Source organism: Primulina eburnea, unplaced genomic scaffold, assembly GCF_022965805.1.
Source record: "Primulina eburnea isolate SZY01 unplaced genomic scaffold, ASM2296580v1 ctg629_ERROPOS887756, whole genome shotgun sequence".
Lineage (NCBI taxonomy): Eukaryota > Viridiplantae > Streptophyta > Magnoliopsida > Lamiales > Gesneriaceae > Primulina > Primulina eburnea.
Genome location: NW_027331410.1, coordinates 15678 through 39751, shown reverse-complemented (window position 1 = coordinate 39751; position 24074 = coordinate 15678). Strand labels below are relative to the sequence as shown.

General features: G+C 36.2%; 1 protein-coding gene across 1 annotated transcript; it reads left to right on the top strand.

Moving 5' to 3' along the window:
- The first annotated feature begins 16633 nt into the window (after nt 1–16633).
- On the top strand, nt 16634–23690 carry LOC140821549 (uncharacterized). The gene is made up of 27 exons (XM_073182052.1): nt 16634–17168; nt 17982–18120; nt 18251–18322; nt 18421–18492; nt 18598–18669; nt 18793–18864; nt 19049–19120; nt 19232–19303; nt 19396–19467; nt 19542–19610; nt 19730–19801; nt 19911–19982; nt 20068–20139; nt 20217–20288; nt 20369–20440; nt 20527–20598; nt 20685–20756; nt 20824–20895; nt 20982–21053; nt 21152–21223; nt 21311–21382; nt 21460–21531; nt 21619–21692; nt 21797–21928; nt 22002–22337; nt 22640–23010; nt 23159–23690. The coding sequence occupies exons 1-27, from the start codon at nt 17051–17053 to the stop codon at nt 23522–23524; spliced, it is 2973 nt and encodes a 990-aa protein (XP_073038153.1). The 5' UTR covers nt 16634–17050; the 3' UTR covers nt 23525–23690.
- The last annotated feature ends 384 nt before the right edge of the window (nt 23691–24074 follow it).

The window sequence follows — 24074 nt, the reverse complement described above, 5'->3', positions numbered from 1 at the left end:
GGGATTCCGATGTCTGGATATAGGTAATTATATCGAATCTCAGTCGATAGGAATGAATCAATCCCTAAACGACATCGATATAATTCATATATCAGTGTCTGGGCGAATCAACCGCAGAGTTGACGAATCAGTCAAGAATTAGGCGAATCAGCCAATAACCAGACGAATCAGCCTGTGACTAAGCGAATCAGCTTAAGTTTAGATGAATCAGTCAATAACCAGACGAATCAGCCTGTGACTAGACGAATCAGCCAATGACTCAACGACTCAGTAATCAATACATGCATTCAGTATCTAAGCAAATCAATCGACGACTAGCGAATCAGCAGTCATTACATGCAGTGGCTATAAATCAATAGACTACAATCATAAGTCTCATCAATTGCAAATATCAATGCAATAAATGAAAGTATGTGATTTAGGGAGACTCGAGTCAAACCTCACTCGAGTTGTGCAATCCCAACTCAACATTAATTTATACCTTTCTTTCTGATATTCTGACCCTGTCGAATTCTCGAACTCAAAGCCTGTCAATACTCAATCTGACAATAACAATATCGAGGGTATGATATCAATAAACCACTAAATCAATACTGGATATAATCAGAATTCAATCAAATTCTGTTTCAACGGCATATCATCATAATCTCAATATATCCAGCAATACCATATCAGTCAGATATAAATTCTAACGTCTTATACTCGCTAATCACTCAATCTGGATATCAATTCTTATTCAACTCAACTCTAAAAATCATAACAATTTCATATGGTATCTGTTCCTCAGTCCGGTTTCAGTTATAAGATGTCTAACATACCAAGAACATCATATAAGAATCATATCAGATTCTGATGATACCATAATTTCAAAACATATCAAAACGTAGAAAAACTTACGTCCAGTTGTAGCCTACGTTGATAGGAACTCAGTACCGAAATCGGATTCAAAATCGGACGGGCGGATTTCTCACAAAAGGCGTAAGGATTTTCTGTGCCAAAGCTTCGACCCCTTTCTCTAATTCTGAGGAATAATTGCAATTCCTATATATATATATACCCGTAACATGCAACAAAGCAAATGGCACACCCCGCATGCAACACGTCTCGCGCTCGGGCGGTAAGAAAGTACCGCTCGGGCGCGGCACTTTCTGCCCGGATACCTATCTTATTATTCATTGGCGCTCGGGCGGTAGTTTTCTACCGCTCGGGCGCCATACTTTCTGTCCGAGCATTATTCTTATCACACATTGGCGCTCGGGCGGTAATATTCTACCGCTCGGGCGCCACAGGTTCTGCCCGAAAATCACATAACTCATATGTTTTAACCAATTTGGTCTCGGAGCGGTCCAACTATACTCATATCCATTCATAATCAACAAATCATCTCAGATTACGGTAATCAAATTCTTGGACATTACATTTATACTGGGATTTGTTCTCACCGGAGTTTCCGGCTGTTGTTATGTCTGTATGTGTGCATAACAACAGGTGGGGCAGGATCTGGGTCGAGACAGAGACGAGATTGATATAGCGTGGAGACTACGGGCGCAGCAGAGGACTAGTGGTTTTAGTAGACTTGGACTATTTGTATTTGGTATTGTATTAAACACTAGTTGGATTTATGTATTAGTATACGACATGTTTGTATGATTGTAAATTAAATAAAGACTTGACGGTTGTTTATATAACATTAGAATGAATGTTGAAAAGCGAAAATTTGACCCACTTTTTATATTAATGATCCATTTAATCCCAAAGAACAGAGTTAGAGCCCGGGTCCCCACAACAGGTGGTATCAGAGCGATAGATCCTTTAGATTGAGATAAGATAGAATGAGCGGGGTAGATCGAGTCTTCTTCCTTGCTTTATGATGTGCTAGCATGATTTATTGCTTTCATTATTGCATGTTGTATTGTTATCTGACTTGCATTACAGCATGTATTAGTAAAGACTGAATCAGAGCCGATTCTGGATCAGAGGTAAATGATCAGAGGAGGGCTGAGACAGTTTGTATAGCTTGTATACTAATTTGTTGAATATCAGATACATGCCTCCTAGAAGAGCAGGAGTGTCTCTACGACCCACAGCACCAGAACAGGGTAGCACATCCGGGGATCCAATGGACGTTACTGCTACACCCATGGAGACTCTGTTAAAACGATTTCAGTCCTTCAGACCACCTACCTTAAGGGGTACAGAAAACGCCATCGAATGTGAAAGCTGGTTGGAGGATATCGAGATGTTGTTCGAGTCTCTAGAATACAATGATGAGAAAAGAGTGAAACTCATTGGCCATCAACTGCAAGACGTGGCTAAGAATTGGTGGTTGAATATCAAAAGAGCATTGGAATAGCGTGGCACGGAGATTACATGGAAAGTGTTCAAGACAGAGTTTTATCAGCGATTCTTTCCTATATCCTACCGTAAAGATAAAGGCGCTGAGTTTGCAAACTTGAGGCAAGGGCAACTGAACATCGAAGAGTACGTCGCTAAATTTTCTTCATTGCTTCGCATTGCACCTCATGTTTCAGGTAGTGATGAGGCCGTAGCAGATCAGTTTATAAACGGCTTAAATCATGATATCTTTACGTTGGTAAATACTGGAAGACCCAACAATTTCGCTGAGGCATTGAACCGTGCCAAAGGAGCACAAGCAGGATTGCTTAGGCAACGGAGTGCTCCGTATGTTGCTCCGAGTCCGAGACCACCACTACCTCTAGCACAACCTCCTCTTAGATTCGATACCGGTGGTAGTAGCAGCGGGCGGAAGGATCAGCTGAAAGCAAAAGGGAAGCAGTTCAAAAGACCTGGGAGCAGTTCATCGAGCTCCAGTGGATCCAGACAGAGTGGTTTTGATCCGAATACAAGGTATACAGGTGTCTACTGCAGTTCTTGTGGGGGTAGACATGCGACTGAACAGTGCCAGGGAGTGATAGGGAGATGCAACATATGTAGACAACAGGGGCACTTCGCTAAAGTGTGTCCCCAAAGAAGCTCACAAAGATTTCAAGGTGCAGGGTCATCTGCATCCGTAGCTCAGCCTGAGAGGCAAGCTTCATCTGTTCATTCCTTCCAGCCACCACAGACACAGACGCAGCCTAGAGCCAGAGGTAGCCAGACCGTGAGCCAACTTCCTCGACAACAGGCTCAGGTGTTTGCATTGACAGAGGAGCAAGCACAAGATTCCCCAGATGATGTCATAGCAGGTAACTGTTCTCTTTGCGGTTATCCTGCTTATATATTGATAGATACTGGTGCATCGCATACATTCATCTCAGAACGATTTGCATTATTGCATTCCTTGCCTGTTGAGTCAATGTCGGATGTAGTGTCTATTATTTCTCCGTTGGGAAGTGGTTTGATAGTTGTGACTACGGTTAGACATTGCATCTTACAATTTGAGGGTCATGAAATTGATCTAGATTGCATAGTACTGGGGTTAGATGATTTTGATTGCATTGTTGGGATTGACATGTTAACAAAGTACAGAGCCACCGTGGATTGTTTCCACAAGATTGTCAGATTCAGACCAGAAATGGCAGAAGAGTGGAAGTTCTACGGAAAGGGTTCCAGATCTCGGATTCCCTTGATTTCGGCTTTGACTATGAATAGATTGTTGCAGAGAGGAGCAGATGGGTTCCTTGTTTATGCTGTAGATGTACAGAAATCAAGCCCGGCATTGGCAGATTTACCAGTAGTACGGGAGTTTGTGGATGTGTTCCCAGATGAAATCCCGGGGTTACCTCCAGCTCGAGAGGTAGATTTTAACATAGATCTTATGCCAGGTACTGTTCCTATATCCCGAGCTCCGTATAGGATGGCACCTATTGAACTGAAAGAACTGAAAGCACAGTTGGAAGATCTTCTAGCCAAGGGATATATCCGACCCAGTATATCTCCTTGGGGCGCACCAGTGCTTTTTGTGCGAAAGAAAGATGGATCGATGCGATTGTGTATAGACTATCAGCAATTGAACAAAGCGACAATGAAGAATAAATATCCATTGCCGCGCATCGACGATCTTTTTGATCAATTACAGGGATCTTCCGTTTATTCTAAGATTGATTTGCGATCCGGATATCATCAGCTCAGAGTTCGAGATGTGGATATACCGAAGACAGCATTTCGAACCAGGTATGGGCATTACGAATTTATTGTCATGCCTTTTGGTTTAACAAATGCTCCAGCGGTATTTATGAGCTTGATGAACCGAATTTTTCAGAGGTATTTAGATGATTTTGTAATTGTCTTTATTGATGACATTCTGGTGTATTCAAAGAACAGAAATGAGCATGCAGAACATTTCAGAATTGTGTTGCAGACATTGAGGAATGAAAGGCTGTATGCTAAATTGTCAAAGTGTGAATTTTGGCTGAATCGAGTTGTCTTTTTGGGACATATCATATCTGGAGATGATATTGCTGTAGATCCCAGTAAAGTGGAAGCTGTGATCAGCTGGCCAAGACCGACTTCTGTGCCAGAAATACGCAGTTTCATGGGTCTAGCAGGATACTATAGAAGATTTATCAAAGATTTCTCCAGTATTGCGAAGTCCATCACCCAATTGACACAAAAGAATGCGCCATTTATATGGTCTGAGGATTGTGAGTCTAGCTTCGTGGAATTGAAGAAGAAGCTGACTAGTGCTCCAGTACTGACGATACCTTCAGGTACGGGTAATTTCGTTGTATATTGTGATGCCTCTCACAGAGGTTTGGGATGTGTTCTTATGCAGCAAGGTCATGTGGTCGCATACGCCTCGAGACAAGTGAAGCCACATGAAGTTAGATACCCCATTCACGATCTTGAATTGGCGGCTGTCGTATTTGCATTAAAGATCTGGCGTCACTATCTCTATGGCGAGAAATTTGAGATTTACTCCGATCACAAAAGCCTGAAGTATCTATTTTCTCAATCAGAACTGAATATGAGGCAGCGTAGATGGCTTGATCTGCTGAAAGACTTTGATTGCGAGATCAAATACTATCCAGGGAAGTCAAATGCAGCAGCGGACGCCTTGAGTCGAAAGGTTTGTTCCTTATCATTATCGACGATAGGTGTTACAAAGTTGGTTGAAAATTGCTGTTTGTCTGGATTAGAATTTGATACAGATAGTAGGCCACTACGACTTGCTACTATTCGTATTGAACCTGATTTGATTTGGAGGATTAAAGAAGCACAAAGAATGGATCAGAATGTGCAGAGATCAATTCAGATGGTCAGATCAGGGCATTTGTCAGAATACCAGGTACATGATCATGTACTGTATGTGAATAACCGACTTGTTGTGCCAGATGTTTCAGATTTGAGACATCAGATTCTATCAGAAGCACACTGCAACCGGTTTAGCATTCATCCTGGTGGTCGGAAGATGTACAATGACTTGAAGACACAGTTCTGGTGGAAGCAAATGAAGTCAGATATTGCAGAATTTGTGTCTAAGTGCTTGAATTGCCAACAGGTAAAAGCGGAGAGAAAGAAGCCCGGAGGGTTACTTCAGAGTCTATCCATTCCTGAATGGAAATGGGATCACATTTCCATGGATTTCGTGACGAAATTACCTCGATCCTCTAGAGGCTGTGATGCGATTTGGGTCATCATTGACAGACTAACCAAATCAGCTTGCTTCATTCCGTACAAAATGACGTATCGACATGATCAGATGGCGGAGATATATGTCCGAGAGGTAGTTAGATTGTATGGTGTACCGAAGTCTATCGTATCAGATCGTGATTCACGATTCACTTCACACTTCTGGCACAGTTTACAACAGGCCTTAGGTACGATATTACACCTGAGTACTGCTTATCATCCTCAGACAGACGGACAGTCAGAGCGGACTATCCAGACTTTAGAGGATATGTTGAAAACCGTAGTGCTAGATTTTGGCACTAGTTGGCAAGATTCTCTACCTCTTTGTGAATTCTCTTACAATAATAGCTATCAGACGAGCATTGAGATGGCACCGTTTGAAGCTTTATATGGTAAGAAGTGCAGATCTCCGCTATACTGGGATGATATTTCAGAGGTACCAGAACTTGGGCCGGATATGATTCGTGACATGACTGAGAAGGTGAAAGTCATTCAGAAAAGAATGAAGACGGCACAAGATAGGCAAGCCAAATACGCCAATGTCAGACGTAGACCGTTGGTATTCGAGCAAGGAGACAGAGTATTTTTGAAGATTTCTCCATTCAGAGGCGTTGTCAGATTTGGCAAGCGTGGGAAGCTGTCTCCTAGATACGTTGGTCCTTACGAGATCTTAGAGAAGATTGGTGACCGAGCCTACCGACTTGCTCTTCCTCCTTCGCTATCTGGGATACATGATGTCTTTCATGTGTCAATGTTGCGTAAGTATATGCCAGATATTTCTCATGTCATTCAGCCTGACGAAGCTGAGCTTGATCAGACCTTAAGATATATTGAACAACCGATACAAATTCTTGATCGGAAAGAAAAGAAGCTCAGGACGAAGACTATCCCGTTAGTGAAAGTCCAATGGAGTCGTCATGGCATCGAAGAAGCGACTTGGGAAACAGAAGCAGATATGCGACATAAACATCCCGAGTTATTTCTATGATGTGAGTGTTTATTCAATTTTCGATTTCATTACACCTTTCATATGATTTAAATTCTTATTGCAAGTTCGAGGACGAACTTATATCTAAGAGGGGGAGAAATGTAAAGCCCGGAAATGTTAAATCTATAAAATTGCGATTTTGTTAGTTAATCGGGATTGATATAGTTATAGACGGAACATCCCGAGATTAGATTGATCAAATAATGTGAAGGGTGCAAGGTTTGAACAGAATGAGTGGCGCCCGAGCGGTAGAAAGAGCCCGTCCGAGCGCCATTGTTCAACAAAATTATGTTTTGGGCAGAACCTTCCGCGCCCGAGCGGTACATTTTTACCGCCCGAGCGCCGTCTGAAATGTGTTAAAGTTTTAAAGAAGACACGTAGGAGATTACATGCAATATATATAAGTTTTCTTCATTTCCTCAGTAGCAACGAAAGAAGGAAAACGTAAACCTCAGAAATCCCCTCCAAGCTTCAATAATTTTAAGACTTGATTTTACAAGATTCAATCATCCAAACATAAATCCGACTTCGGTTTTGAACTCCCCTCCGTATTAGCTACAAGGTGATGTAAGTTTCCTTCAATTCCTACATGATTTGAGATATGGATGTTGGGGACATTATGAATTACTCTAGATTATGTGTTCTTGTGAAGTTATTGAATATATATTCGTAAGCGGATCGAAGAAATGATATCGCCTGCATTTGTTATGAATTTTAACATATATTGAGATGAGATTATGCAGATTTTGAGATCTTGACTTAGATATTGTGATGGTTATGAATTGAGGATATAATCTATGTTGATATATGTTGAGAATTGAATTGACCGGTATCAAGAATTACGTCGTTATGCTGTCAAATTGTACCGAGATCATGTATAGAATTAGATATGGGTTGATTAGATTAGAGATTAATAGAATATGTATTCCCATTTGTATTTCAGATCTGATAGTGACAGATTCGTCTTCGAGACTTCGACGATTGTGCGACGAAAGGTATAAGCCATGTTTTGTTTGGGGAGATACAACTCAAATGAGATCTCATTTGAGTTTCCCAACCAAAATCACATACTAGATTTATTGTTTATCTTGAATTATGATTGTGATTTGTTTATAGACTTGTATTCAAATCTTTTGAGATGATTATGCATTGTTTACAGATTGTCGTGCATTGCATTTAAGATAGGGAGTCTTGACAGATCCGTCAAACTTCTAGATGTTCGGTGATATCACAGCTTAGGGGAAGATCATTCTCCTATTGTAGATGTGGATACAGATCAGGCCGGAGTCTAGGAATAAGACATACTGTCACCCCGATTGGGAGGGTAGGTGATAGATCGTCTTATTCACACCGGGATCCCTAGAGTTCTAGTCGAGTCGAGTCCAGATATGGTTTGATTCGCATTGCATTGCATGTTTATATGGATGACATTCATCATAGCATGTTGCATGTTTAGATTGATTATATGCATGTATACATGTTTATACTGGGATTTGTTCTCACCGGAGTTTCCGGCTGTTGTTATGTCTGTATGTGTGCATAACAACAGGTGGGGCAGGATCTGGGTCGAGACAGAGACGAGATTGATATAGCGTGGAGACTACGGGCGCAGCAGAGGACTAGTGGTTTTAGTTGACTTGGACTATTTGTATTTGGTATTGTATTAAACACTAGTTGGATTTATGTATTAGTATACGACATGTTTGTATGATTGTAAATTAAATAAAGACTTGACAGTTGTTTATATAACATTAGAATGAATGTTGAAAAGCGAAAATTTGACCCACTTTTTTATATTAATGATCCATTTAATCCCAAAGAACAGAGTTAGAGCCCGGGTCCCCACAGGTCCTTATTAAACGTGAGGCAAAACACGCGGAGGTTGCATAGGGATGCAATTGGACTCTACCTTTTAGAAATTATAATTGGCTGATATTATTCGGGATTATAATTGGCTAATTGGACTCTACGTGCCTACTAAGAAAATACGATTTCCCTTTTTCATCAGAGGGTGGTGGAAATGTCAAAATAGTAGGAGGGTAATTTATAAAATGAAATCCATATTTTATATCTTAAAATTATTTTAAAATAATCAGCAACCATTATTCTGTTTCCGTATCAGTATATTTTCGATTTCGTCACATAATCCTATTTTGTTATTAACAAGCTAATCGAATCTAATTTTCAAGACTGGTTGGGAAAATTGTTCTGAATTCAGAGAAAATAGCATACACACTAATGTCAGTCCTGTTGAACTGACAAAGCATGCAAGATGGTAGGACCATAGTATGCAAGCTAAAGTGTAACATGCTTGCTTCTATGTCAAATGAACTGTAGGGACAGTTTGAAGAAATGTTGAATGTTGCTGACATTCGAATAAACATGCAAGAGTTGCATGGTATATTAAACTCGTACATTGATGCACACTATTTTAAAAGCTCATGACTACATGCATGCAAGATGGGGCTCTGGCCTATGAGCGTGATGTACATATGATTGAGCTTACTGAAAATGTGGTGGGCCTGGAATATGTGATTCCTAACGAGTTAGTTGATGACATCGATTTGTTGTCTTTCTCTTCCTCATTTGACGGGGTTATGGTGAACTTCAATTTGAATAAGATAGATGATAGCCTTGATGAGCTAGTCAATACGCCTATAACTTATGACATCACCATAAAACATGAAATTATTGTTTTTCTCATGGGCATCTCGTCAGACGAAAATGACCCACAAGGTAAGGGAAAGAAATGATCTGCCCCTCAGAAGAAAAACAATCTCAATAAGAGGCAAACTCTGAAAAACACTTAAAAGGCCTACAAAGCCCGATAAGTTAGAACATATTTATTTTATAGGTGCTCTTATAAAAACTATATATTTTAAGTTTTTTAACAACCTTTATAACTCATTTAAAATTGTTTATATGTTGACTTATCAAATGTCAAGATAATGTTATTGTTAAGATTTGTTTCCAAATCAATCAGATGATTAACGCGTTTCCTCCTCACAATCTAGTGTACCAAGACTCAAACATAGAAGGAAAAATGAGAGACAAAGAGATTATGTGGTTCGGCTTTGAATTACCTACGTCTACGGGAGAAAAGACCAACTCTTTTATTTAATCACGAAAAAATATTTATAATTACAGAAATATGAATAACATTTTTATAAAATAACTTGAGTTCGAGTTGAGTTTCGAGATTTCATCGTAAAATTTGGATCTAATACCAATTGGGCTACAATGGAAAGGGGGAGATATTGTCGAAAGAATGTCAGCCACATTTATGTGTCTTAAACTTCAACATATTTGTATGATATGATGGCTATCACGGGTCCTATGATGCCTTAATAAATATCCCCTCTTTAATTTCTTATAGACAAAATGTTGGACATGGCATACACACGATATTTATGTGGATTATTTTATTTGAAGAAATAAGTAAGTTTAAAATTATATTGTTTTTGTATAGAATGAACATAGTATTTTCGTAAAAATTAATTGATATTTCAAAATCGGGATGGTCATTAAGGACATCATAGATTAATAATCCAATATATAATAATCCAATATATAATATACTCTCTATATATACTCTTTATTTATGAAACAAGTCAGTCTTATCTATATTCACAATAAAAATTAATATTTTTAGAATAAAAATCAATATTTTTTCATGGATTACCCAAATAAAAGATCTGTCTCACAAAATACGATCCGTGAGACCGTCTCACACAAATTTTTATTATATAGTTATTAAATATTTTCTCAAAACTTTAAAAAAATGATTGAACTTTACCATTGAGTCCTAATCCGAAATTGTCTTTAATCGTTGACTACATTCGGTACTAATCAAGAGGAGTAAAAAATTAGAATACTCCAATTTATCGTTTTGGTTGGAATCAATTCCAGTTTTATCCATGTCCCCACTTCAACTACAATTTTAAAATTTAATAATAATAAATAAATAAATCTTTCCCAATTTTATAAAGATTTTTTTTTTCAAATTTATAATAATTGAAATTGAATCGTGACCACATCTACTATTTATAAAGTAAAAACTTGTGTGAGACAGTTTCACGAGTAATATGTGTGAGACGGATCTCTTATTTGGGTCATCCATGAAAATGTATTACTTTTTATGTTAAGAGTATTACTTTTTATTGTGAATATGGGTAGGGTTGACCCGTCTCACAGATTAAGATCCGTGAGACGGCCTCAAATGAGATCCACTCTATTTATAACACAAAACTCATGTGATACCGTTTCACCAACAATTTTACGAGACAAATATTCGACTTGTGTTAAAAATTATTATTATTTTTATGTTTCTCGTAAATATAAACTATTAAAATCAACTCACAAAATAATCACTGTTGTCATAATGGTAGTGGACACCCTAGTTTTGTATGAATAAAGGCAAGTGGAATAGGGCATCAAGTGTAGAAACCACTGAAAGAGACTCCACGGCCAACAATATCCTTTTCAAGAACTTAAAAAGAAATAATAGAGGATGCCAAGCTGAGCCGCAGGCTGGCGGCGGCCGATGCGCCTCTGCTTCGCTGTTTGTTTGCTGCCTGCAGCCACCGCTGTTCGAAGGCTGTGCATGATTCTTTTAATTACTCGTAGGCTCTGCGCTGCCCCTCCCTACAGAGCCAGCTTTTGTGCTGTTCCAATAAAAAAATAAATTCGTTTTTAAACAAATATTTTGATGATGACTTTTTCCCATCAATTTTTTATGTTCGTTATCTAATTTCACAGTTCTAATATGTGTGAATGAATCGCATTGACTCGACTCGACTTGATTTATTTATTTTTTTTATTTTAACTTTGTCGAATATTCATTTTCAAGTTCAAATTCAGCTCATGAAAATATCAAGTTATTCGATATCGAAAAGATTGAAAATTTGTGTATCATAATTTTAAAGAGTATATTTGTAGATTTATTTTGCATTATTTGTATAGATATTTATAAAAAAAATCATAGATATTTATGGATTGGCAAAAACTTGTGTGAGACGGTCTCACGGGTCAAATTTGTGAGACGGATCTCTTATTTGGGTCACCCATGAAAAAGTATTACTTTTTATGCTAAGAGTATTACTTTTTATTGTGAATATGGGTAGGGTTGACCCGTCTCACGGATTATGACCCGTGAGACGGTCTCACATGAGACTCACTCTTATGGATTTTGTAATTATTGAGATTTTTTTGATTTATTTCTTTGAATTAGTATTTAAGCTCGAATAACTTCTATTTATTTAAGATATTTTTATCTATCAATATAAATAATTTTTATTTACTTGTTGATTTGATTTATAAAAACGTTTTATTTCTTTGAATTAGTATTTAAGCTCGAATAACTTCTATTTATTTAAGATATTTTTATCTATCAATATAAATAATTTTTATTTACTTGTTGATTTGATTTATAAAAACGTTAAATAAGTCATTACTATATTTATTGCAATTAACTCAAATCAATTCAACATGTTTAATTAATCAATCAGTATTTTTGAAAAATATGTAACTATCCTTCAATATAAATAATTTTTACTTATTTACGCAACTGTGTGTTCATGAATCTTCAAAAGTATGTGTATCAAATCAATCACAACACACACATATAAATATATAACTCATCGTGCATCCGATGAGTTGTCACTCATTTATTAGATATACAGTTTAATATTTTTAATCATATATAATAAATGAGTCATATCTCGTTAGTGAACACGAAATTAGGCAGAGTGAATAGACAACATATTAAAATCCATTCACTCTCACATGAATGAATTTAAATTCAACTGTAGATAAACTAGCTAGAGTTTAAATTTTGTATATATGTAGACAAAAATAATCTTATTTATATATCCTCTAAACATAAACATGATATATAATTACTCGAAGAGAACAATTTAAACTCGAACCCAAATCGAGCTCAAATCGAGCTTAGTCAAATCAATGGTTGTTTTAAAGGGTAGATTCGATGATATATGTGGGGGCACTGCCCCACATGGTTTGGATGAACAAGATTCACACACATATGTGATTTTAAAAAAATTTAGTGGACACCATGTATGTGTGGCTAAATTTGGACCCTTGATTCTATCATGAGGTAGTGTCCCTACATGTAGGATGGAATGAACCGTTTTAAGATCAATGGTTCTAGGCTATTTTGAAAACATTGACCTTTAATAGGCTGAATAATGCAAAATGTACTTCTTTCCAAAATTTAATTACAGTCCAAAAGTTTAAATAGACGAGTTTAAAATCTATATATGCACAGAAAGTAACAACGTAAAAGGAACTAATCTAAATCGCAAATATGGTAAGCTATTTTGAAAACATTGACCTTTCACATGCACTACTTTTCTAGTCATGAAGCTAAGGGATATTCAATGAACCATGGTGATATCATATGATGATTTAATGGCTAAATATAAATATTTCTATAATTTTAACTTACTCTAACTTTTTCATACAACGAAAGATGTATATATATTAAAGAGTAGATCTTTTGTGAGATAGTTTCACGGATCTTTATCTGTGAGACGGATCAATCCTATCGATATTTACAATAAAAAGTAATATTTTTTATAGATGACCAAATAAGATATTCATCTCACAAAATACGACATGTGAGACCGTCTCACATAAGTTTTTGTCTAAATTAAAATATTATAGGATCACTAATAAGAAATGTTTATATGTGTTTTACAAAAAAAGTACATGTTGCCGAAATGATCAAATTAAAATATTTTAAAGTATACAACAACTTAAACACCATATTTTTTCCCAACAAAGACAATTTTAATTCCCATACTATTTTTTATCTCAATAACATGTCGATAGAGATGACAAAACAGACTAACACGACGACACAACGAGCCTAACCAAATTTTATATGTAATCTAACTGGACAAAAAGTTCCCAACTCACCATATTTTATATGGTGCGACGGTCTGACGAACATAAACTCTGTATACCAATTCGCAACTCATGGAAACATTATATCATCGGTAAATATAAAAAAAAAGGGTTTGCCTCTACGTTTTGTTTCAACTCGTAACATCAACATTAAATTATCAGTTCTTAAAAAAATATGGTTTGAACATTATTCGATGTACATGATCTCTTCAATTATAATCAATATGAATCCCAAAAGTGACCATAGACTGGGATAAATATCCAAAGTATGGACCACTACTCATTTCCAGACATATAACTATATATAGAATTGAGTTCAAAGAATGACTCGGACCATGCAAAAACGCAGACAAAAGAATCTGCAAAGCTGAAAAAACTCTGAAGTTCATCTTATTAAATAAGGCAAAATACACTTATGTCCAAAATTTAATTACAAGCCTAAAGTTTAATCATCTATGCAATAATGCATGCACACCAACTTTTTTTCCTTATTTAATTTTTGGGTTTTTTTTTTTCCTATTAATTTCTAAGTGGAACTTCTTACCCCAAACACAAAAAGTAACAAAGTAAAAGCAACTTTTGTCAATCACAGATATGGTAATAAGCTGTATATTTTGAAAACATTGACCTTTCTCACATGCAGTATTCATGAAGCCAAGGGATCTTGAATTAAAAGTGTCGTACTTTTTCGGCATCTCAATTATTACCGTGCAGTAACAAAGAAATCTCAACGTAGAGGAGAGGGGACACTGGAAAAATCTGCCTGCAGTCAAAATGAAATTTGGCGACAAGTTACAAAATATATTCTCTGACCATGTATGTATATATTATTTCCCTTTATCAGCAAAGCAAAATTCATTAAAATGATACCCTTTAATGATTCCCTACATAATTTTGAAAACTTTGTTGCAGTGTCACAGTTTTACTGGGTAAATTTGATTTTCTTTTCAAGATTATCAGGAGAATGGATTCTGTCTTGTTGTACACAGGTGAAAAGTTTGTCACATTTCTTGTAAGAAATGGGTGTTTTTTGCCATTTAAAATGATGTATATTCTTTAGACGAGAATATTTTTATGTAAAAAATTAAAAAAAAAAATTGACATGTCTTCAATGATAAATCAGTTGGACTAAAAATTCAAGAATTTTTCATTGAGTTGAGATTTTTAGCATTTTGGGATGAATTTTGCTTAGTTTACTGCACACTCATTATGGGATTTTACATTCAAGTAACCAAAATCTTGAATTCAAAATGATTCAATTGTTAGTCGCTACGTTTGCACTCCGCACACAAAAATCTTGAAATCAAAGTGATGCAACTTATAACTCGAGAAAAGAAACAAAATCAAAAATTAGTTTGATCAGATCATCAGAATACTATTTTGAATAGTCGGTTTTTAGTTTAGTTGTATGAGTAATGTTGATTAATCATTAATTCAGCGCAAAAAAAAAAAATCGTTTTTCTAATATATATTGAGACAAAGTGGAAATAATAAAATTGATTGATATTTTGCAAATATGAATCGCATTATAATTTAAGATTTTAGTCACGTTTACATATTAGAGCGGGTTTAATGTGAGATCGTCTCACAGATTTTAATCTTTGAGACGGGTCAACCCTACCTATATTCACAATAAAAAGTAATACTCTTAGCATAAAAAGTAATATTTTTTGATGGATGACCCAAATAAGAGAACCGTTTCTCAAATACAACTCGTGAGACCGTCTCACACAAGTTTTTGACTATATATTATATATTAAGGCTAAGTTTGGTACGAGAAATTATATGAGTTTATGGTTTTTTAACCCACCCAATCTCATGTTCTGTAAGATTCTTATTTAACCAAGTTAATCCCTCTTATAAATGATTAGGTTATATTAACTGAGATAAAATAATCACTCATCACCCTCTAAAATTATTTATCTAACTCTTAATCCATCATATTTTTCCAATTTTATGCTTCTCCTATATCCAAACTCACCACCACTGACCACTACCGGCCGAAAACCGCCGCCGCACACCGACCGACCGCCCGTCGCCAGCCACCACACCGTCCGGAGTGGATGGATAATTTTGTCAATTTATCAAAAGATTATTAATTATTTAATTCTTAACTATTATACCAAACATAATATTATTTATCATTATATATTATATTTCTATTTCAATAATTGTTTTTTATCATTTATTTCTTAATCATTTCATAATTTTATAATTCGAATCAGAACAAAAGGTAGTACAAGAAAACAAAATATATAATATTATGTACCATGACCCTTTCTGGCAGTAGGAAAGAGGGGAGAGTGGAAATAGCAATTTTTGTTGTGTCCTTTAAACCATCCATTTTCTGACTCCCTATAATCTACACAGCACGCCCAGCTATAATAACCACGCGTACAGGATGACCGTGTATCGGACGCCGCGACCACCCTATCTCTATAGGACCACCGTGGTTCCCCCACTCCACATGCATGCATTAGTGATGTGCTCGAGAAATGTTTCCCACCAAAACATTAAATGACTAAAGAAAAGTTAATAATTAATTTTTATGATTTTTTTTATTTTTACAAGTTCGAAAAATATATAAAAATAATAATAATATCAAAAGTCCTCAACTTTGCCTCGATCCCGATTGATGCAAATGTTCGAGATCGACCGAACTCGATATCTAAAATATTGATATACGTTGGTTGAATTCCTCGTTCTCACCGGTTAATTTTGACAATTTGATTTTATTAGTGAAAAATTCTATAATGAATCCAAATTAAATTGCTAGAAAACAATAATCGGATGAGTTGAGAGATCAATATCGATCTTTTGAATGATTATTTATTTTAAAAGATTTTGATCGTATAATTACGGTAATTTCGATGCTACATGTAATGTATATAGATATATATACACATATATATTGTAAAAAGACCAAAACAATATGAATTTCATTAATAAAATATAATTTAATTTAGATATATCATATCTATCAAAACAATAATAATTAAGGTCCAAAAAATCAAGAAGTTTGGGGTAACGGCGGTACGGATGACGGCGGCAGCGAATCAGCCCATGACCCGCAACGACTATTTAACGTCGCTTCACCGCCGTTTATCTGTCACTATCCGTACACTGAATCCCCTCTCTCTCTCTCTCATCTTAAAGCAAATGTCGCAAATGGCGTAGTCTTTGGGTACTGCACAGTGTTTCTGCAGTGTGTTGTTGCCAAATACATTAAACGCATCTCTGGAACATTATTGTTTCTGCACAGAAACTCACTCGCTCTCTCCTCTCTTATTACTCTGCCTTACAGTTTACGCTAAACTCCTGCTTCCGCTGCCCCCATAACTTTCTTGCTGGTTTTTACGGACGCTTTCGTACGCATTTGCACGTATTTGATGCGGTTTTGTGGTGACAAATATTCATGCTGAAAGTTGAGAGGAGATATGGATGAGATTTGGAGGTTGGGTGTTTGAAGTTGTGCTGGAATAACACATTTTTATTGTGTTTCTGTGTGTGTTTCGGCCTATTTTTCGTGGGTGGGTTGGGAGCATGGAGGAGGGAAAAGGGTTGTTTATGGGGAGGAGGAGGAAACGGGAAGTTGGTCTGTTCTTGTATGTGGCGGTGCTCTTGGTTCTCTTTCCCCTGGTTTCGTCTCTCGGCAATGAAGGTTCTTTTTCGTTATGATTATTACTCTGGAAATGTATATATTTTTCTTCACATTGTGTTTTTGTTTCTTTTGCTCATCCTTTTTGACCTTTCGGGTTTGATGGGTTACACGGTTAATCTTTGTAAAGTTGGCCTTTAGCTTTCTGCTTGTGAAGAATGCAACTTTGAGTAGTGTTCTACATTTTTTGTGCTACCATTCTCTGTTCATCGTAAAATTATTTGAATCATAATTTTGAATTTTTTGGTAGCCAGTGAATATTCTTTCTTCGCAGACATGAAGAATGAGTTTTTTTCCCTAAGTTCCATGTCCTTTTTTTGGTTTTAGAACTGTTTGGAAAACTGTTTGATATTTATGGATTCAGAACATTTAAAGCTCTTTCCAAGTCCCAAATGGTCAATATTTACTCCTTCCGAATGTTGATATTTTTTCTTCATTTCTTGACTGGAATTTATTTTTGTATTATTTTATGGAGGATATGCAGTCGGTGTTGGAAAATCCTATTTCAAATTTGTTGCGGTGATTTTCTTTCTATACTTCGAATATTTTTAACCGATTGCCTGTTATGCTTATGAGTATTTGATACACACGAGTTTTATTAGAAGCGGGATTAAATGTTGTCATATAGGAAAGTCATAATGCTAAATATTGTTTACTTTTATTTTTGGCGTTGGATTTGTAGGTGTGAGATGGATACCACTTGATTTGTCTTTGTTTTAAATGTGGATTCTGTTTTTGATCTATTTTTCAATAATGTCTGAATGGATATTTGGATGAAGTTTTTGTTCTATCCTAATTTGTGACTGCTGTTAAAAGGCCAAGCATTGATGTCCATTAAAGCTTCTTTTAGCAACGTGGTCAATGTACTTTTGGATTGGGATTATGTTCAAAATGAAGACTTCTGTTCATGGCGCGGCGTATATTGTGGCAATTTCAGCACTTCTGTCGTAGCATTGTATGTTTTTTTTTTCTTTTTCTTTTTCTAATCTATAATATAATATAATGAATATAAAGATCATTGGGTTATACGTGGTTTTCACTGAATTCTATTGATTCTAACTTGTATTATGGACGGTTATATGAAGAAATTTGTCTAATCTGAACTTGGGTGGAGAAGTTTCACCAGCTATTGGGGAAATGAAGAGTCTTCAATCCTTGTAAGATCTTTACGATAAAAATAGTGAAGTTATTCTTCTCTGGTAACTTTTAGTGATATTTAACTCTTTAATGCACTTGTATACTCTCGATTTTGCAGAGATCTTCAGGGGAATAAATTAACTGGTCAGATTCCAGATGAGATTGGCAACTGTGTCTCTTTGATTCTGCTGTAAGTTATACACGGTTCTTGGTACTATTTATGAGTTTGGATAGGTGTTTTGTTGCCACGATTGTCCTTTTCAATTTTACCTAGGTTTGAAGTGTCTTATTTCAGGGATTTGTCTGACAACTTGCTAGATGGAGATGTACCTTTTTCAATCTCTAAGCTTAAGCAGCTCGAAGTACTGTAAGTAACTGTAGTGTCGTATATTATTCAGTTGTAAATTGTGATTATTAAATTTTTTTACGCATCACGCGAGAGCTGATTTTTAATGGTGGTCATGGTTTGACAAGACGCTTGTTCTGACAGGAACCTAAAGAACAACCAGTTGACCGGTCCAATTCCTTCAACGTTAACCCAAATTCCTAACTTGAAGACACTGTGAGTGGGTCTACTTGTTAAATTTCCACGTCAAGACTTGTCACTCCAATCAGCAGCAAAAATTACTTATTCAAAAGAACTTAATTGGAAAGTTTGCATTTAAAAGTAGAAATCAGAACTTTTAAAGTGTTTTTATTTGTCGATTTTGTGACGAGATTAAACTTTGTTTTGTGGGTATTCCTAGAGACCTTGCTCGAAACCAGCTTACAGGTGAGATACCAAGATTAATCTACTGGAATGAAGTGCTCCAATATCTGTAAGTCCTGCGGGCTGCATTCTTTACTCGCCAGCCATTCTTCTTTCCCTTGCATTTTTTTCCCTAGAATATCCCTATTAGTGTTCAGTTATCATAAGTTTATTTTAACAGTGGCTTGCGAGGAAATTTGCTTACTGGCACATTGTCCCCTGATATGTGCCAATTGACCGGCCTTTGGTATTTGTAAGTACATATGTTATTTTTAACTTTATTAACTTTAGTAAAGCAACCAGTCGTTGCCAGAACCAAGTTCGAGATTTTTTCGAGTATTGCAGTGATGCAAGGGGCAATAACCTGACTGGAACTATACCAGATAATATTGGTAATTGCACTAGCTTCCAGATCCTGTAAGTTCTTGATAAGGCATTTTATAGTTTACTGGAACAATTTAGAATAATGATTTAAATGTTAATGGTGTCAGTGATATCTCATATAATCAAATCACTGGAGAGATTCCTTACAATATTGGGTTCCTGCAAGTAGCTACTCTGTAAGTTTAATGTGTTGATTCTATGTTTGCCCATCGATAACAATGTGTTGCAAGATGTATCTATACAATGCATGGATCATAGGATCAATGATCCATGTGACTGGTTGATTCCTGGACAGGTCCTTGCAAGGAAATATGCTAACCGGGAGGATTCCTGAGGTGATAGGTCTGATGCAAGCACTTGCTGTCTTGTAAGCATTGACATTCCAATCAGAACCTGTTTTGCACCAACAAAACTGGTCTTTGATCAATTTTGCAGGCATTTTTAAATAATATAATTTGTCATCAATTTTTTTTCAGGGATCTGAGTGAGAATGAATTAGTCGGTTCTATTCCCGCAATTCTTGGAAATCTTACTTACACCGGAAAGCTGTTAGTTCTGGGCAATTTGAGTTTATGAATTATCAAGCATCTCTCTTTTTCCTCGTACTATATCACATTTACTTCTCTATTTCAGGTACCTTCATGGTAACAAACTTACTGGGCCTATTCCACCTGAGCTGGGAAATATGACGAAGCTTAGCTATTTGTGAGAAATTCTCACTGCAAAATATACGAATGTTAATATTCTCCTTATTTCCATTGCTGATTGATTTAATCTTGTAGGCAATTAAATGACAATCAACTGCTTGGAGGTATACCTGCTGAACTTGGGAATTTGGAACAACTCTTTGAACTGTGAGTCGCATTTTACTAACTGCCTTACTTTTTCCTCTCTACTCTAGTGAACAAACTGATAGTGTATCATTTTCTGCTAGAAATCTGGCTAATAACAATCTGGAAGGGCCAATTCCTGAAAATCTCAGCTCATGCACGGCATTGAATCAACTGTAAGATTTTGGATCCATATTTAATTCAAACATACTCATTTCAAAACATGAGTAAATCATGTATTTATCTTGTTGGTTTTACTCAGAAATGTGCATGGCAACCGATTAAATGGATCCATTCCATCTGGGCTAAAACACCTAGAGAGCCTTACATATCTGTATGTTTTTCATCTTATAGTTGTTTTTTTACCTGTGTATTTCATGTACAAATTCTGAAATTTTGTTCTTGATCTGCTTTCTGCAGGAATCTCTCCTCCAACCAGTTTCATGGTTCTATACCTGTTGAGCTTGGGCACATTATCAATCTTGATACATTGTGAGTTGAAGTTTAACCTTTAATGTTCTATGTCTTTGGGAATCTTTGTATGACGGTTTTCTCTCAGGGACCTGGCGAACAATGACTTCTCAGGATCTCTTCCTGCCTCTGCTGGTGATTTGGAACACCTTCTTATTTTGTAAGACATGTATACAGGCTACAGCAGTGAAATAGATTATTCTTGTCGTGGTATTTGTAATCATATGCAAACTCTGCTAATTTTAGGAACTTAAGTCATAATCATCTTGATGGATCCATACCTATCGAATTTGGGAACCTAAGGAGCATTCAGATTCTGTAAGCTTCTATCTAAAAATGTAGTTTTACTGAAAATGTTAATTACTTAAGTACAAACATACTAGATGTGGTGTCCTTTACACGCATATCATTTTCAGGGATTTGTCGTTCAACAAGTTGTCAAGCAGCATCCCTGAAGAGTTGGGGCAGCTGCAAAATCTTGCTTTTCTGTATGTTTGTTTTTTCAACTTTATCCTTTTTTCCCATGCAATCACTTGACTGATTCTATGCCTAAGGCAAGTTGCTCTGTGTTGCAGCATTCTAAATAACAATTATCTAACTGGAAGAATACCTGATAAACTGAGCAATTGCTTGAGTCTTGACAGATTGTGAGTTCTATTATTTCATTGTTTGAAGTCGTCATTTTTCCAAGTCTCTTGGTGTAACAAAAGCTTCTTTTGTTTAGGAATGTTTCTTATAACAACTTTACCGGTTCAGTTCCACTCGGAAGAAACTTCTCTCGTTTTCCACCTGATAGGTAAGATAAAATAAATCATCTATGCGTAATACACTGTTTCTCATCTTCGTTGTTGTCTTTGTGGTCATCTTGATCTTTTGTATCCAGCTTCATTGGGAACCCTTTACTGTGTGGTCACTGGTTGGGTTCAATATGCTATCCATATCCCCCAAAATCCAAAGGTACTAACATATGATTTGGTACTGCTGATGTTATTGCATAATTCTTGTATTTTGTTCTTACCCTTGATCTTAACACCTACTGTTACCTCTGATCTCTATACTAGCCATGTTTTCAAGAACAGCAGTTGTTTGCATCACGTTGGGCTTTATTACTATGTTATCATTGATCGTGGTTACCATATACAAGACCAACCAACCTAAGCCATTCATAAAGGGCTCTAATAACAGTATGCAAGGTCACGTGGAACTATTTTTATCACTTCTCTTTTTCTTTCTTTCTTCTGTTTTTCACGTGTGTTTCATCTACAGGTTCGTCAAAACTGGTTGTTCTTCACATGGATATGGCTATTCATACATACGAGGATATAATGAGACTCACTGAGAATTTGAGTGAGAAATACATAATAGGATATGGAGCTTCAAGCACGGTATATAAATGTGAATTAAAAAATTCCAGGCCTATCGCCATTAAGCGACTCTATAATCAGTATCCGAACTCTCGTGAGTTTGAGACTGAACTTGAGACTATTGGCCGCATAAGGCACAGAAACCTTGTCAGCTTGCACGGTTACTCCTTATCTCCCCAGGGAGATCTTCTCTTTTATGATTACATGGAAAATGGTTCTCTTTGGGATCTCCTTCATGGTTAGTAATTTCTCTTCAAGTTTACTTGTAATAATGCATTTAAGTTCGCTTGGGTTTGCTTTGACATTAAGTTCGCTTGGATTTTTGCTTTGTCACTCATTTTCTTAGAATTAAAAGATTAATATGATGCCACGTCTTTTTCTGTAAGCGACACTACTTGACCTTCAATCAATATGATCAGAATCTTGAAAATCTCGTGTTATATCTTTCTATATTAAAGCACAACTAGCATCTGTTCTTCATGTTTTCAAATTAATTTTAAACAATCCACGTTTCTGATATTTGGCTGAAATACATGATAGGTGCATCGAAAAAGGTCAAACTTGACTGGGAAACTCGTCTGAAAGTTGCTGTTGGTGCTGCACAAGGTCTAGCTTACCTGCACCATGATTGCAACCCCAGAATTATTCACAGGGATGTGAAATCATCAAATATCCTACTTGATGAAAATTTCGAGGGCCATCTATCTGATTTCGGAATCGCAAAATGTTTACCCTCAGCAAAAACACATGCGTCTACATATGTTCTTGGAACAATAGGGTATATCGACCCAGAGTATGCCAGGACTTCAAGGCTAACTGAAAAATCAGATGTTTATAGCTTTGGCATTGTGCTTTTAGAGCTATTGACCGGAAAGAAGGCTGTTGACAACGACTCAAACTTGCATCACCTGGTAACATTATTTGTTCCCTTTTTTAATACCATTTTGAGGTGTATAACTTGATCATGTTTAACCTGTAAACACCGCTAAACTTATAACTACTAGTCCTTTATTTAGGTTTATCTAAAGATAACCTTGTCCTTCTATGCTATATATTCAGGTGCTGTCTAAAGCAGACGACAACACAATAATGGAAACCCTCGACCCTGAAGTATCAGTGACTTGCATGGATTTATCTCATGTAAGAAAAACATTTCAGCTGGCGTTGCTTTGCACGAAACGCCACCCATCCGAAAGACCAACTATGCACGAGGTTTCAGGAGTTCTTCTGTCATTCTTACCACCACCTCCACCATCAAAACCTCGCTCGACTCCTCCGAAAAGCGTCGACTATGCACAGTTTGTGATCAGTCAAGGACAACCCCATCTAGAAATGCCTCGTCGGCAAGGCGAACCAGAGAACAATTCATCAGATGCCCAATGGTACGTAAGATTTGGAGAGGTGATATCCAAGAACAGTGTTTAATGGTTTGGTTTACCTTCGTTTTTTGTTCCATTCAAGGTAAAAAATGAAAGTGCATAGCTATTAACACAGTTATCGGGCGTGCATGGAAAATTTAGTTTTCGGACAATTGAACGAGAGCACAAAATTTCACCCGCTGTCATTATATTTATGCAATTTGTTTCCATTCCTCAGTGGTGTGATAGGGATCATAAATGAGTAGACACGCTATTGGAAATATTAAGTGGTCTCTAATTTAATGCTGATCTGATTTATTATTCAATTTATTAATTTTTAAACTATTTTGAACACTTGATTTATTTTATAATGTTAGAATATGTATAATAAGATACCATTTAGAAATTTAGATTAATAAAAAAATTTCAAATGGTCAAATGTTATATTAATTATGACATTAAAATATAATATTTTGTGACATAGTAAATTTAATAAGACCCAGAAAAGATTTAAGTTTAATAAATCATTTTGAAAGAAAAAAAGACATTTTATTATCCAAACGATCTTTCTGGTTCGTTTTATGTATTATTATATCGAAGTATACTTGATTTCTTTA